The 14,549-nt window shown below is 39.3% G+C and overlaps 1 protein-coding gene across 2 annotated transcripts in view; it reads right to left on the reverse strand.

Moving 5' to 3' along the window:
- Positions 1-8,727: 8,727 nt before the first annotated feature.
- LOC117493482 (glutamate receptor ionotropic, kainate 2-like) overlaps positions 8,728-14,549 on the reverse strand; it is a 55,812-nt gene continuing 49,990 nt past the window's right edge. Inside the window, exon 16 of one of the 2 annotated variants that reach the window (XM_034144048.1) lies at positions 8,728-11,115. In XM_034144048.1, the coding sequence (XP_033999939.1) occupies positions 10,951-11,115 (165 nt within the window). In that variant the 3' untranslated portion in view covers positions 8,728-10,950. The remainder of the gene's footprint in view (positions 11,116-14,549) is intronic. The other variant, XM_034144049.1, reaches the window with a different exon arrangement.

The following is a 14,549-nucleotide window of genomic DNA, read 5'->3' on the forward strand; positions in this document are numbered from 1 at the left end:
GCATGACAGAAAATCAAAGTGAATGACCAAACAACATAAGGAGCACAGCCCATGCTCAGATCTTTATGGAAACAACATCTTTTTGTATGATGTATTTGTACATTTTTACACACAATTCCTCTCAGGATGATGAACTGTTCTCAGGGAATTAACCAAAAAAGTGTATTTTATTCTTTTGGGAATCATCCACTGACTGACTCAACAAACTCTGTTAAGCGATGGTGAAGAGACGTGTGTAACCGATTCATGTACTGATATTAGCAACTACCTCTTGAGTTATACATAGTTGTGCATTTCCTTTTGTTTTGTATTTTTTTTGATGAGCTTGTATGATTAACTGTAGGTCTCTAATGTACTGAGGTGTTGTGTGAGAGGTTCCCCAGTGTTGCCACAGACTCCCTGGTCTTCCTTCCCAGATTTGATGAGTTACTTTTTTTCATTTACTGCAAAACCTTTTTTTTTTTTGTTTACAGCAAAAGCCTACCTCATATGCGCTGTTCCTCCACAAACTCCTTACCTCCTCCCAGACCTCCTTTACCTCCACCATGCAGTTCTTTGTTCATTCAATTGCCACTTGTCGCACTAGAGTCACACCACATTTTAAACAAATCAGCCCTGAAATGGCTCGTCACTTGTGACTCCAAATATCTTACAATCAAAGCCCTTTTTTGAAGGTTTATCACAAGTTTTGAGAATGTTTGTCTCACATCCAGGGTGACGTTTTTCTGCCAGCTCTGTTATACCGTCAGTATAAACTCATCACTTAGCGGCAGACAGCCAGTGAGCTTACCTCAGCCTGTTGCCCTAGCTATTGACGTGTTAAATATTTAACATTCCCGTGTGAACACACTTTGAAAAGATATGGACTGTTATTTTTAGCGTGTTGGTATTTTATCATAACCGTTTTGTAACCACTTCAATAGGATTGTACTTCGCACAAGGAGTGCCTATCTCTGTTTTGTTTGTCTCACTCTATTACCAAATCGATTTTTCCTCTTTTTTGGGCTATATGGCTTTTGTCCGCCATTTTTACAGCCTCGGATAATCAGAAGTTGTGTGCTTTGGAGACGACGCCCCGTCTTGTTGCAAACTGCATTTGTAGTTTAGAGCGACATTTTAAACAGTTGAAAATCAGTAGATTTTGTACTAATGGTGACATTGCATAGACGGCATTCTAAAAAAAAAAATGTTTATGAAGATGAATATTGTTAAAAGTACTTTTTTAAACTAACTCTTGAGATCAAAGATTGATTTAGCATATGATGGCAGTATTACAGTTCACCCTCTGCTGAGCGAATCACTTTGTTGCAGTGGGCCAGTTACGAACATAATACACAACCGTGGTAAAAAATATAGTGATGATATTGTTGTTAGTAGCTTTATATTTACTTCCAATCAATGTAACTACTGATTGATCTCTTTATTGTCCTGTTTAATATTTGACACAGCAAAGAAACGTTCTTGTACAATACAGAATAATCTCCTTAACGTAGTGATAATAAAATGGTAATCATAGAGGTTTCTTAAGGCGGCATGTCGGATAACACATTTGTAGAATCACATACTTGAGTTTTGAATTGAACAGTATCATGCATGCAACCATCAAAAATGTTGCTCAGGGTTTTACTAAATACCAAACATTGGTGAACATCTGTCTCAGCAAAAGGATCAAACAAGAACAAATCCTAAATGTGTTATCATTTTTTTTAAGACCCCAATCCAAAAAACATCACTGTGGCTTCTTCATTTTGAAATGTACACCAATCTGAGAGTGAACACTGGTGCATTTCTGCCTTGCAGCGGTGTTATTGAAGAAATGAAATTGCAGATGTGGCGGTATGCAGTGTTCAAAGGCATTGTAGAGATGATATCACTTTTATGACACCATATTAACAAAGATTGTGATATTTATTGAGAAACTGGGATGGATCAGATTCATTTTTTAAAGGTTTTTTTGTTTCTATTAAATGGATTTGTGTTAAGTTAAACGGATAATTCAGGCTTTGTGGTCACATGTTTTCTTTGCCTCACAATCATCGTCTGTCTGAAGTCAAACCAATGTTAAACTAGGATGACTTTGTAAGCATAAGAAAGCCTTCAGCTTCCACTAAATATGGTGCAGCAGCTCGGGTACTGCATCATCGTTACTTTAGTCTATGGCCGTTTCTCAATGTCGAGTAGAGCTGCTGCAGAGCCACTATTTCAAGTATATTACGTCATATTACGACACCAGTTTAAATGCTGTTTAAATGCCCAAAACATAGATATTGAATAAGCAAAAGACATTAGATCGCTACTACTACCGTCCTTATCTAAACGTATAAAGCAAGCCTCAGGACATACTATCGAGAGAGGCTCTGATCGTAGGCTGTGGTTTTAGTAAATAGCAAAGTTACAAATGTCATCTAGACTGTCATTTCGGCTCTCTATAAGAAACAAACGTAAAACTGATGGCATGCATTAGTGCTGTGGAAACATTTTTAAAGTACATTTAAATCGGGCTCATTTCATTATTTGGCCAAAATATTGTCTCAACATTTTTGGAAAAACGGCTGTATTTGACTTTTCTTTTCAACATTTTAGGAAAAGCCTACTTTCTTTCGATCAGGGAGATTGATGTCAACATCAACATAATTTATTAGGTTTTTATTGGCTTTTTGTAAACCTTAGCTTGTATAATATCCTTGAAGACGATTGTGATGGCAATGTCTACATTCTTTGATTATTCTTTGATATGCTTGAGTGACGATCAATGGCCAAACGATACCATGCAAATGAAACGTAAGCATATCAAAATCACATTAGGCCTGTAAATAAGACAACAAACCTGAATTATCCATAACAATGTATCAACAGACTCTGGATGTACTATGCCATGATGCCAGGCAGGGAAACCTCAGCTCCCTCATGTGGTTGTTGTGTAGGTTTGTTGCCTCTGTCAGCTGCTCTGTGCTTTGCCTTGACTGCAGAAACAATGTATTCTAGGGGATGATCATTTATGATGTTTATTTTTTTAACTGAACTGTATTATGTCGGATTCATATTGTGTTAATGTAAATCATACTGGAACATCGGACCTAAAGGACCTATAAATCCAACCAAGGCAGTTTGAAGTGCAGATACCTCCTTGTATTGACTAATAACCTCACATTTCTGGTGTTTGTTTATGTTTTAATCTCTGCATCGTGGCCAGAGAGCGTCTTCTGTGCTCTCCTTCTTTGGAGTACGCCTCGAGCCAAGCACTGATTGCTTCTGAATGGGGAAAAATGTTCTTCTATGTGCATATCACTCATTATTTTAGCCCCAATGTAAGTGTACTGCCTTTTTTTATTTCTGTGAACCTTGGATTGGATTTTAAAATATGTCTTAAATGTTTGACTTGATTGGAAAATAAACCTATTATATTGGCATTAAAGTATGTATAATTTCCTACTAGAAATCGAAGTTGTTTATTTACGGTTTGAATTATTTTCTATTTACATGGGATTGTAATATGGAAAAATGCCATAAAAACTCATAGTAAAGCAAATCATAATAAAGGTCAAATAATGTATGTAAAAGAAAAGGTATAGTATGTGAAAAACATCAGAAAAAAGTTATATCAAAGTATCTTGAAGTTAGAATAGTATGTCCAAAATCTGGGTATGTAGATTTTTCTTTAAACATAATATAGTATGTCATAAAAAAAGTCATAGTATAAAATGTCGTAAAATCTGAGTATAGTATAGTGTCTTTAGAAAAAAGTCATAATATAGTATTTAAAAAAAAGTCATAGTACATCAAATAAAAAGTCATAGTAATATATGTCTGAGAAAAAATCATAGTATAGTCATAATGTAGTATTTCCAAACACATGTCGTATGCCATAAAAAGGCCATAAAAGCGTCATTATAGTATGTCATTAAAAACACAACATCTGTTATGACAATAAAGAAGTCATAGTGTACTACGTCATAAAACACGTATAACAAAAAGTCATATTCTATATAATGTCATTACAAAAAAAAAAAGATCAATAACGTCACAGTATAGTATGACATAAAGAATTTATAGCATTCCATACATTCATAGTTAAAGTGTTCCCGTAATATAATAAATGTCAGTATGTGTAAAAAAAAGGAATAGCAAAGTATTCCATAAAAAAACCCATTACAAATAATTGAAGAGTGAAAAACACTATCGTTTTCAATCGCAGCACCCACCTGTCACTGCTGAACTCAAGTTAAGTGATGGTGAGGAAAAACGGATTCATTTATTCTGTCACTTCCTCTCTCCTCCACTAGGGGGCACCCTGGTGTCGCTGTATTCTCTCCCCCTCAGGCCCACGAAGGACACAGTCAACAAATTAATCACCTCAACACTTCTGACTCACCAAAGAACTGGTGTTTCTTCACAAGCCTCTCTCTATTCTCCTGCTCCTCTTTAATGGCCTGGCTATAACCAGCTGTCTCCCTCACAGTCTCTCTGCTAAGCACATCCAGGCTTGAGGGAGTCCATTAAAATAACAATCTTTGTTTACAGTTTCTCTTTGTTACACACCATAATTTTTTGCTATACGGCTCGCTTTTCCCCCCCTATACTATCTCTGGAGATGACTTCCTCAAGGTCAGCTCTTTTTATGGCATGAGATATTGGAGGTAACCCGGGAAGGTGGCGATAATAATGAGACAGGGGATAAAGGATCGAGAGAAAAAGGATAAATATGGCTGGGCTATGGCTGCAAACGATGCAAATTGTGTTTTCAGGTTGTCACAAGCCGTATTCAGGTCCGTAGAGAAGGCGAGGTGGACACTTCTTCTTCTTCTTCTCTATCGTCCTATTCCTCATTCCTAAACTGCACGTTGACCTTTGTAGTACCGTCTCCAGGCTGTATGCTTTAACCTTTCCAGTGAGATAGAGAGGGCCCCTGCACAAGATAAATCACAACTGCTGTCTGTTAGTGCGACAGACACAAAAACACACACTGGCATGCATGCAGGCACCGTTAAAACCTTTGTCGCAAAACCCTCCCGGTCCCCCCGAAAAACACACACAAACACAGATGGCAAAGCCTCCATAAAGATGTTTACAGCATCAGCTTCACTGGGCTATTACATCTAAAAGTGCACCCTGAATTATTCATCTTTCATTAAAATGCACTATGAGTAATGATAGCCAGGAGAGTGTTTTGGTGTATGCTTTTTTTTCTTCTCCCCCACAGTAAAACACAGGGGTCATTAGGAGTCATTTGTGGTCAATTTTGTATGATCAACCATGCTTCAGAGGGAGAAAAAAAAATCCCATTTACTTTCTGTGCGTTGGGGATTCATGTTGAAAGAGATCAAAGGGGACAGACAAAGAGATGAGAGAATCGACATCTTCTCGTCTCCATTTGGCTCACTATGAGAGGAAGAAAATTACTTTAAAGCTGCTGCCTTGATGAAAGAAAAGGGCGTTATGCCTGATGTATTCCTCCAGAGGTGGAATCAACAGTATGAATGACTCAAAGGCAGAGAGAGGGAGGATAGAGAGACACTTTTTTTTTTTTTTAGAACCTAATGGAGGATTTTTGGTAAGGTATGAAAGTGCTATTTGACAGCAGTGAAGAAAACAGTGATTCTCCTGTCAGGAGCTGTGACTGGTTCAACACTCAACACTATTATTTCCGGTGTGTGCATTATACAAAAAGCAGCAGATGTCATCAGATAGCGAGCTCATTTGCAGTATCAGTCTGGGGGTTTTTGTCCGACGGAGCATCATCAGGATGTCTATCACGAAATGTGATTTGGTGTCACATTCAGCCATAACCTTGTTTTTCCACAAGACGAGAACAGAATAGGTCATGAAAATGAAATAGCCTCCAAACGTCCCATTAGTTTCTCTCACCTCGACTTTATAAGACAACCAGCACTGTCATTCTTTCTGACAGAGCTGTCAAAAGCATTGAGCTCACCATCCTAGTTACACATAAAGCAAACAGAAATGAAAACATTGTCAGTGAAAAGACTCATGGGGTAACGGAGACGCCAGGAGCGGGGTGAATCACTTAGCAAGCTGTGCTCCTCCATTTTGCAGCTGCCACCCACCACAACACATCTGCCACTGGGAGGGGGAAAAAACTACATTCAGATAGAAAACCACATCCAAACAAATTACTACATGACACAAAAGATCACTTCTTCAAATTGAAATTCGTTTGCAGTCGAAACAGGGTTTGTCCCCCTGGGCTCAGAAACCGACATGCAGGTGGCAAATGGTGAACACTGTGCATATAAACCCACACGCTCACACAGATAATACACTTAGTTCCACGAAGAGGAAGAACATTAGATGTCTTCATGTGGGGTCAACGGTTCCTCCAATACACCCACCTGAGGTATCTCTGGGCACACACATGTGGCGGCTAATGCGTACCAAATCATCACCTTTAGACCGACCATGCCTGCCCAGCTCACGCTGTTACCGCTATCTCTCTTTTATTGCATTTCCCCAGGATTTCATATTATACATGCTGATCTCCACAGAAAGGAGTCAAAGCTAATTTCTGCAGCTGAAATGTCTACAGAGTGGGAATCGTCCACCGCAGGCTGCATATATTCACCAACAATTGCTACTAGCTTTGTTGATATGAGCCACATGGTAACACATCATTAAATTATTTACACAGACCATGCAAGGAATCAGTTATTTGCTTTAGGGAGGATGATCAGATGGTGGTAAATTATTGAGTTTGAAAGCAACAAGTTATTTTGTAGTCTGCACGTTTTCTTATACCTGAAACACAAGGACTGCATTGAGAAATACATGATCTACTTTTTTCATTTTATATTATAATACACAGTTTTAATGCATTTGTAACCTCTTAAAATCTGATCTTAAAAAACTATTATAAATGTTTAGATGAGTGATATTACTAAGCGTTATTGTGTATCAGTTGCAGTGATTTGCATGCTCAGATTGAATTGCAGTGGGCAGTGTTATAATAATATCCTGTGGCACCGGGGCGCTGAGGTGTTTTACATTTGTGTTGTAGAATATTTTCCACATATTTAATGGTGACCACAGTCTTTAAAAGAAAAAAAAATGCTAACGTCTCACAACTACGCGCAAATAATGACCCCAGTATTCTGCAAATCCATCATGGCAATTCCTCCAAATGCTTACCGAAATGGTCCTGCTAGTGTGGCTAAAACTGTGCAAACAGAACATGCATATTTATTGTATGGTTAATCTGGCAAATGAAATACACTAAAAGGTAATTCCAACACATTAGTGCAACATTTATTCAAAAATCTAATGTAGCCATTAAGCAGTCCTGCTCACTGATTTGTACCACAGCCATTACAAATATATGAATACAGTCTAAACTATTCTGAAATCTCTAATGATGCATTTATAACATCTCATGGTGTGACTGTATATATAATTATATATTCCACCCCTACTGAATGTAATGGCTTTACAAGTGCAAGTACTGGCTACTTGTTTAAAGGGAAAAGATTGGATTTACATGATTCTTAATCTGGGATCCTGAATTATTAAAAGCTCTGGGAAATGAGCAGAGGAATATATTTCCTCCTTCACAAAACCTTCCTTGGCAGGTGCTATTAGACTATAATATCTGTATGACAAACCAAAGTCACATTCAGAAAGCAATTTTCAGTCCACAACGCAATCTCGACCATTAATTGACTAATGAACAAGATGTTATCCAAGGATACTTTCCCAATGACCACTTAGGAAAAGAAGGAAGAGAACTTAATATGATGGAAATAAGTGTGACAGACTAAACGGTCCCGCTGAACACACTGACGCATGCTGCGACCTTCCCTGTCGATCTGGAGGGCAGACAGGGTGGCCATTTGTGTTGTGGCTGCAGAGCTCGAGCTGAAGGAACACTTTTCATCATTACTCCCAGAAAACCGTGTCAGAAACCCTGAGCTGTCTGAAAGCCCGCCTGCCTCCGCCTGTGGGAGTGAAATAACAATAAACAATGAAGAATCAGAGAGTCAGAACGCGGGGAACATTTTCTTGACATTTATTTCGCCCCGGCTGTGCAGTCTCCCGTGTATCATTGTGAATTTTATACTCACAGTAATCTGGATTTCTGGGCTCTCAGAGGGCTGTTTCATAAAACTCTGTGGTCAGAGAGAGCCAAGCACACAGCCGAGTAGAGAGTGAGTTGGTCAGAAAAAAAGCTGCTTGACATCCTTACAATCTTGATTTGATTAACGCTTTACCAATTACCTAATGTGTTCCTTTAATCAATTAGAATCGCTTGACATTTCAACATAATGCAAGTCATAATGCTCATCATGATGCTTGATGGCTTTAGGAAAATGAGATTCCTGTCTACAGTTCATTTGTTACCCAAAGAATATCAAACAAAGTAAATATCAAAAAGCAGAACTACAATGATGAAATTTTTAATGACATTATTTGTAAAACTTTGCATCGAAGTCAAATTCCATGAGCTCACATTTCTTTTTTTTTTTTTTTCAATAGGACAGCCAAGCCTTCGGAGTTGTTTTTAATAAATGTTTCAAGGTATTCAATCACTTCAGCTCGCACCGCTAGATTTAGCTGTGTGGAAAATGACAAGCAACACTGGTAGAACGCCAACAATTTTCAGGATTTATGTCTTCCCTGTCAACTTTCATAATGTGTATATGTGGCTGTTTTCAATAAAACCTTGACTAAATTCATTCATGTACAGCAGAGATGTCATCACTAGCGTCAGCCCTAGTGTTTTTTTTTTTGTCTTCCCTGGAATAACAAATGATTAACAGGATAGTGTAAGAAGACAGGGGCAGTGAAGAAGAAACCTACCAAGTATGCTTGTCATTTCACAACATGGGACAGCATTAACAGATAAGAAGTGTCGTGGGGCCAAATGTGATTTGTGACGAGAATCTGGAGACAATTAGTGGATAAACAATCTGCTCCGCCCACACGATATCATTAACAACAACACCCCTGGGTCGCTCGAGACTACTTTGGGGAACATAAATGACGCAGCTAGCCAAGTTGAGACATTTACTATGGAAACATACAGGAAGTGCCTCGAAGCTGCTTAATATTCCCACATCACATTTACTGCAGTTGTACCGTTACATACATTCACAGGTCGCCCGTCACTGAGGTTCAAAATTCATTCCTGGATTTGGAAACAGCAGTCGAGAAAACATGTACGCCACTTATTAGTAGCTACCCTGGAGCTTTTGATAATATCACATGATCTACCTCAGCAGAGTTTCCCAGTTTGAATGATGGATATTACATCATTCCTTTTTATATGAGCACTTTTAGGACTTAAAACATGTTGTCTTAAGAAGTTGACAGTTGAAAGTTGAAATGGCAACTGAGCAAAAACAAGGTGCTAATGAAAATAATGTGATATGTTAAAAAGCTCCAGAACTGGGACTAAATTGACCTTGTGTTAAGTTTTTTAATTCATAGGGAAATATAATCTTTTTTTGCTTATTTTTCTATAACAGAATTGGTCAGTGCTGTGGGATTATTGGAACATTTTCCTTATCAATGAAATCCACTAGTTTCAATCATTTTCTAAGATCAAGAGAGGATTTCTTTAATTATTTTTTTTACAGTGCAGCACTTTTCCTAAATATGTCTTAAAAAATACCTACTTTCAAACCATTTGCAGTCTACCACAGCTGAAATGTAGCCTGGTAACAACATCGTAGCTTAGTAGCTGTGTGTATCTTCAACACACGCATGTTTTACTACGTCTTTCATGGTGACTCATCATAGCTACAGTGGTCAACCAACAGAAGCTACAATTTCCAGAATAAGCCAATGCCTTTCCTACTTTGAACACCATTTAGTTTATAATTGTATTGTTCTTACCCACCCAACCCCAGCACATTGTCCCCAGACAGTATGTACAGCTGGCCCCATGATACCGACAGACAAAAGACTGGATCTCAGAGTGATGAGAGAGATGAACCCTACACAGCAGAGTTTGAAGCCCCACAGCCACCAGTTGACATCATTTGAGGGCTGAGTTGGCATCTGCTACATATTTTGTCCACAGGAGGGGCTACCATGATACAAAGTACTACAAAACTTCTTGTTCTTGTACAAAAACAAACATTTTTGTAGAAATCCTGCATTTTTCAAACAACAACTGATACAGAGTGAAAACTGCGTGTAATGACGGACATGAATAAGGACGTTGACAGTATACATTGCTTGTAGAGGCTTTGAACTTAATCATAGGCATGGTAAAAAAAAGTTCTTCACAATGGCAGAACTTTGGCACGAGAAAAAGGCATTACAGAAGAAGAAAGATGAGTATTCGACAAGGTCGGCAGATGATTCCAAACTAAATATCACTTTTATACATTGGTTCATAGTAAACCATTTGGCACTGACTACCGGTCCCTTTTGTTGGTGTGAGATTAGTGTTTGTTTAAATCATTTAAAAGAAACTCAAGCCACTGAAGGGAGTCAAACACACATGGAGGTAAGACAAAAGGGCATTGACATCAACAGAAAAACTACATCTGGTGTTACTGTCACAATAGAGTTGCCCCTTCTGCACAGGTTTAAAGTGTGTCAGATGAGAGTGTGTATGTGTATGTGTGTGTATATGTGTGTCTGTGCCTATGTGTGTGCATTTATCTGATATGTAAATGTATTTAAGTCCACTTCTAGTGTGGACCAGACTTATATTTTGACCCAAACACTGCTTGGATCCCTTTATCAATTTACATATTTTTTTTTAAGTCCTTCCTTTCCAGCTCCCTTCAAAAAGTGAACGTCACAGTGAGGTGACACTGCTCAGGTATCTATATTTCCACAGGAAACATCCGTCTACATAGGCAAGTGGGTTCAAAAGGAATCCTGTCCTGGCTGCTAACCTCAGTCTGCGGTTAAGTCAGCGTTATTTTGACCCCGTCTCCCCTCCATGGTTTTAATCGAGGGGTGTGTTCGGGGTCTGCTCAGCGTTCATGCCATGGTTTCTTTTCCTGGGAGTCTCCTGTCGTTGAACGTGTGCATGTTAATGACCTCCTCCGTCTTGACGATGACGGGCGGCTGAGGCTTCTGTTTGAGGCGGCGTTGGCACTTCAGAGAGACACGCAGCTCATCCATCATGGCGCTGCAGAATGATCGCTGCAGAAGGCAACAGGAAAGAGGGGAAAAGTTATAGCTGGCACCATGCTGTTCCTCATGCTGCTGCAAGCTATACATCCCTAATGTGCAAAATACAACCATTAGCAAATATTGGCTTAAAGGTCCCCTATTATACTGTTTTTCATCAATACATTATAGGTCTCAGTTATATACAAAACATGTCTCTGAAGTGTTTGGCTCCGAATACCAAACAGATCACTGTAGCATCCCATAATCCCCTCTGTTTCAGCCCTGTTTCAAAAGTGCTGATTCTGTGTCTGTTACTTTAGATGAAAATAAGGAGCCACTCCCCATGCCCCTCTGATACCCCATTCACACCAACGGTGTTTCGGGGCCGGTTCGGTGCTGGTGCTTGAAAAGCACCGGGTTTTCCTGTTCACACCGCAGCGGAGCAGCCTCTAAGCTCCGGAATCCGGTTCGTTTCGAGCACCAAAAAGTTGTCCGTGTAGAAGCAAGAACCGCTTACGTCGGAGGGGGGCGAGATTAACCTGAGATAACAGTTAAGGCGAGTACGGCAAATAAAAGTTGTAACCAGCAGTAGTGCTGAGCAAAGTGACTAGAACGCAACCACACACTTGTAAAAAAAAACACGCTTTATAAAGTCAGGCAACACTAACCAGGCTTCGTGTGATTCTGTTTATTTGTACCTTACTTTGACCATCCGTTCGCTGTTATTGATCATTGTGGAGAGCAGGCAGACGTTTTGTTTGTTATTATAGCAGCTATCGGATGGAATCAATACATGGGCTGCACAGGTTGTCATGTCCGACTATCACAAGTAGAATCATAATGAAAAATACGCCGGTAAAAAGTGCCTGTATAAAACGGCTTAGCAAGTAGTCAGTTTAGCTTCGGTTGCTATGCTAACATCACCCATGTTATACCAGAGAAACTTTCATAACAGCGTTGTGATGCCAAACAGCGTCAATTCAGACTGACACCAAACAGCGTCAATTCAGACTGACACACATTCACTTAAGGGGAACTGGGGATATGTAACAGCTGCTTGTGTGACAGTCAGACAGTGAATACTTTAGAGCCGTGTGAGCTAACCCGGAGAATACACTCCCGTTGAAGAGCAGTCAGCACTGCAGCGGTCGGTAAATGCAGCTGAAACACATTAATAAACAATGAACCACGGCACTCTGGAGAAAAGTATAAGGTTGGAGAAGTCGTTATTTAATTTAATCTGGCTTCGTATGATTAAAAGCAACACGATCATCGACCCGACGCAGTCCCCGGCCCGTTGTTGTTGTGAGGTGAGCTCCGTTGGGGAGAAACTCAGCGACGTAAACTGTGACGTCATGACGCAGCAGCGGCAGCACCAGTCGGGCTCTGAGCGGTGTGAAAAGAGCCGGCGCTAAACCGAAGAACCGGTTCTGAACCAGAAAAGCTCTAGCACGGAGCTAGAAGGGGAAAAGCCTTGGTGTGAAAGGGGTATGAGAGATATTTGGTTCAAAATAACACAATGGTGCTCTAGGAGGAGATTCAGGTGATAAGGTGTTACCTTGGTTGATTGGCTAATGGTTACACAAGCCAAAAAAACGTTATGACATCATAAAGTGGCCAAAATCTGATCAGCTCATTTTCAGACAGGTTTTTATATAAATGGATCAGGACAAAAAGTGGGAGAATCTTTTCTCCTGAAACTTTCAGAATCTCTTTACACAGAGGGGACACATGTTGATGTAGAAAAGACATGAAAAAGTGGATTTTGCATAACAAGTTACCTTTAAAATGAGGTTCATGTATCTGTATCTGTTTCGTATATATAGTAGGCCTATGTATTTCTGGAACTCTTATGTTAAGCTGTTAATGCCCATACTGGGATTTGTATTTATTTGAAAAGGTCTGATGTGTCCCAGATTTTCCCGAAAATTGCTTCAATCTCACACAAAAGTCCAAATGTTTTTATAGAGCCTTTTGCACCCTGCCAGGAAGTACAGAAAAACACTTGCAATGTTTGGTGCGCAAGTAGAAAATGAAAAGATATTGAAAAAAGGAAAACATATCCACCACAGAAGATTAAATCCAAAAATATTTTGTACCTTCTTTTAAAACATCAATCACCCCCTCACAGAGTGACATGTGTTGTGTAACATCAGTACAAAATGAGCCTCTTTTTGTATGTAGTGTGAAATCCTATAAAATGTCAATATGCCTGTGCATCAACGTGCCAAGACAAATTCACATACATTCCCTCTGATTATGCTAAACCAAAATTTTAATTATTGGAGGGTAGGAGGAGAGGAGATTTGAAAGAAAAGGGAGAGCTATTATTTTTCTGTTTGTGTTTGTGCGTAGGTGCGTGAGATGGATATCTGTAGGATGGCTTTTGCAACAGGTATTCTTTTGTTTTCTCTCATTTTTTCTGGCGCATGAATGAGATATTTTGTATACGCGGGAAGATGAGTGATTACAGTAGAAAGGGGAACAAAGGGTTGGAGAAAAAGCGATATGGATTACAATAGAGGAGAAATGAAGGAGAGTGAAGGGGGTAAAAAGGCTGGTGATGTCAGGGTGGAGGAGGGAGAAAATAGAGAAGAAGAGCTTTGTTGTGTGCATGTAAATGACTAGCACCTTGGCAGGCTAGAGATTGTGGCATTTGCAAATTATCTGAATATTGTGACCCAGTCTTGCGGCTCTTGATTAATGATAGCCGAGATGAGCTCTGAAACATATGCAGAGCGTGAAAAAAAAAAGCCTGAAACTAATTACTGTTGCAATAAAGTAACAGGCTGCTGCGCTGAGCTAATTCTGTACATGTAAATAATTAAAACACGCTATCAAAAGGACTTTCACAATTATCTGGAAACATCATTGAGAGAGTTAAAGAGCACTAAAATACATGCTCCACACTGTGTGATGAATCATGTGCACTCAGTACTAAAATAGAGCACAGAGAGAACAGTCTGAAATGTATTAGGTCTCTTGCTAGAAAGAAACATAACCAGAGGGGCGGAAGAAAAAAGGCTGCAAAAATGCTGCACTGTATGCATGGTGAATGTCTTAGTTTTCACTCGAGATCAGAGGATAAGTTCAAATGTATTATAGAAAAACACCCATGTGCAAGTAATTGGTCACTTTAATGGCTACTCTCTTCTAAACTGCCTGTGCAGAGATGCCATCCTGATTTAATTGCAAATTAAGAGATACGATGCGCTCCATCCATCGTTTATTTCAGCGGAGGCTAATATTATTTAGACAAAGAAGTTAGTACACTAGCTAAGTTAAAATCTACTAAGTACTTAATTATGTCATTGATTGTTATCCCTCTACTACAGCTCCGCAAGTAAAAAACGTTCTAAATCCAGGAATGCTGTGCAACATTTGGAAACATATTCACTTGATTTGGCTAAAACCCCGGCCTCTATGAACAGGAGTCATAATGACAGCGACCAATGACTCACATG

This window comes from Trematomus bernacchii, unplaced genomic scaffold, assembly GCF_902827165.1.
Source record: "Trematomus bernacchii unplaced genomic scaffold, fTreBer1.1, whole genome shotgun sequence".
Lineage (NCBI taxonomy): Eukaryota > Metazoa > Chordata > Actinopteri > Perciformes > Nototheniidae > Trematomus > Trematomus bernacchii.